Source organism: Microtus ochrogaster, chromosome 24, assembly GCF_000317375.1.
Source record: "Microtus ochrogaster isolate Prairie Vole_2 chromosome 24, MicOch1.0, whole genome shotgun sequence".
Lineage (NCBI taxonomy): Eukaryota > Metazoa > Chordata > Mammalia > Rodentia > Cricetidae > Microtus > Microtus ochrogaster.
The window spans coordinates 9,364,965-9,367,214 of record NC_022024.1 but is presented as its reverse complement, the minus strand read 5'-3'; the positions used below and the strand labels follow the sequence as shown (position 1 = coordinate 9,367,214).

General features: G+C 34.7%; 1 protein-coding gene across 1 annotated transcript; it reads left to right on the top strand.

The window, feature by feature from the left end:
- Positions 1-207: 207 nt before the first annotated feature.
- Positions 208-1,155, top strand: LOC101985906 (olfactory receptor 12-like). Its single transcript, XM_005358024.1, has one exon. It carries the CDS (start codon positions 208-210, stop codon positions 1,153-1,155), a length of 948 nt encoding a protein of 315 aa, XP_005358081.1.
- Positions 1,156-2,250: the final 1,095 nt, after the last annotated feature.

The following is a 2,250-nucleotide window of genomic DNA, read 5'->3' as shown; positions in this document are numbered from 1 at the left end:
TCATATTTCTCAATTTATATCAGGGCTTATGATGCCAGAGCTAATGGATGGCTTCATCTTTGACACTACACTGGCTAATCTAAATTCAAAACTATCTTGTCAAATGAGTTACTAAAAATGAATCGATTTATATTAGCATTTTCCCCAAAAGGAACCACAAGTTGACCACAGTGCCCTGGGATCTCTTTTTTCAGATAGGTCTCAGTTATGAAACTGGAGCAGAGCAGGAATGACACCGAGCTGACAGAGTTTATTCTGCTGGGATTCTCGGTATCTCCAAAAGCACGAGTTCCCTTATTCTTACTGTTCCTGCTTATCTATTTGACCATTGTATTGGGAAATATCAGCATGTTAATTGTCATTAAAATGGACTCCAGACTTCATACACCTATGTATTTCTTTCTTCAAAATTTATCTTATTTAGATCTCTGCTATTCCACAGTCATTGCACCCAAAACTCTAGCTACATTTTTCTCCAAGCACAAGAAAATTTCATACAATGAGTGTGCAACACAGTTCTTTTTCTTTGCTCTTTTTGTTGGGACAGAAGGTTTCCTCCTGGCCGTGATGGCATATGACCGCTTCTCAGCCATCTGCTCACCGTTTCTGTACACTGTACGCATGTCTCAATCGGCTTGTATTCGTTTGGTGGCTGGCTCCTATATCTGTGGATGCATAAACTCCATGATACAAACAGGATTCACCTTCAGCTTGCGTTTCTGTGGCGAAAACAGGCTGGACCACTTTTTCTGTGATGTTCCAGCTCTGATTAAGATCTCCTGTGTTGACACCTTTGTGAATGAGATTGTACTGTTTATTCTCTCTGCTCTCATCATCGTCTCCACCACAGGCATCATTCTGGTTTCCTATGGGTACATTCTTTCCACTGTCCTGAAGATCCCCTCAACCCAAGGAAGGAGTAAGACTTTCTCCACTTGTAGCTCTCATATCATTGTGGTGAGTTTATTCTATGGAACTGTGTTCTTCATGTATGCCCAGCCTGGGTCCATCTCCTCCCCAGAGAAAAATAAGATCGTGGCTGTGTTCTACACCCTTATCATCCCAATGCTGAATCCTCTGATTTATAGCTTAAGAAATACAGAGGTAAAAAATGCTTTGAAGAAGATATTACTAAGAAAAATGCCTTGGCATTGACTGCAAGTTTCCCTCAAAACTATGGAATCAACTAAAAGTAACATTACCAATAATTTATGGCATAGCTCAATCAAAGGCATCTCAAAGTTTTGGATTCTAAATTTTATTTTTTTTTCTTTTGGTGATATTCTAGATTCTCATTGTTTTTTGTACAAAACAATAGTGTTATAGCTAGGTATTACATAATTTCAAAACTATAATTAAATGCATTACTACCAAATTAAATATATATATTAAATTGATTAAAACTATCTTTCCACGGTTTATTTAACAAAAAATTTGATGGTCAGTATCATTTATGCTTGTCTAGTTCATATTTATGTATCTTATTTCAAAATTTTATATGTAAATTAAATTATACATTTCCCTTGAATTTGAAGTTATTTCCATGAAATGACATAGCATATTTTCTCATAATAATCTGAGCCTTTCAATGTCAGCAGACACGCTCACTATCTCAAATATCCTATCTAGTACTTTCTTCTTGTTTTCTCTATTAAACTTGCCATGGAATTTGCTATGAAGTTCATTTTGAGATTCATATCCATTTCTTAAATAATTCCTCTCAGTGTGTCAAGTTGTTATATGTATCTTTGCTTTTGTTTTATTTTGCTGAGGTGTATTCAAAATTACAAAAGTACCCAAATTAATGTATATACTGACTATATCACTGGAATATCTGCATACAAATCTTTATGCCATAAAACTGTTTTATTTTCTAAGGTTTTCTGATTTTATTAACTTCCTTTTTGTGAGTTTAAATATTGAATAATGTTTCCTTAGTTTCATGAATTGTGTTGAAGAGCTGCACAATCATCAGTATAGGTGTGCAACTTCATTTTTCATGTGTTCTTGTTCTGTCGTGTGTATTATCGATTTTACAACGGGACTATTTAAATGGATTTCTAACTTCAGCACAGTCCATTTACTTGACTCATGTTTTATTATTTTTTTCTAGTTTTATTATTGGATTTAAAGGTACTAAAACTTAGAATGATCTTAGAAAAATTCTTATTTTTAATTAATTTGTATAGTGGCATGAACGGAACAGGACTAGATCTCCTACACACTACTTCCTGCATTGCAGTGCTGTGG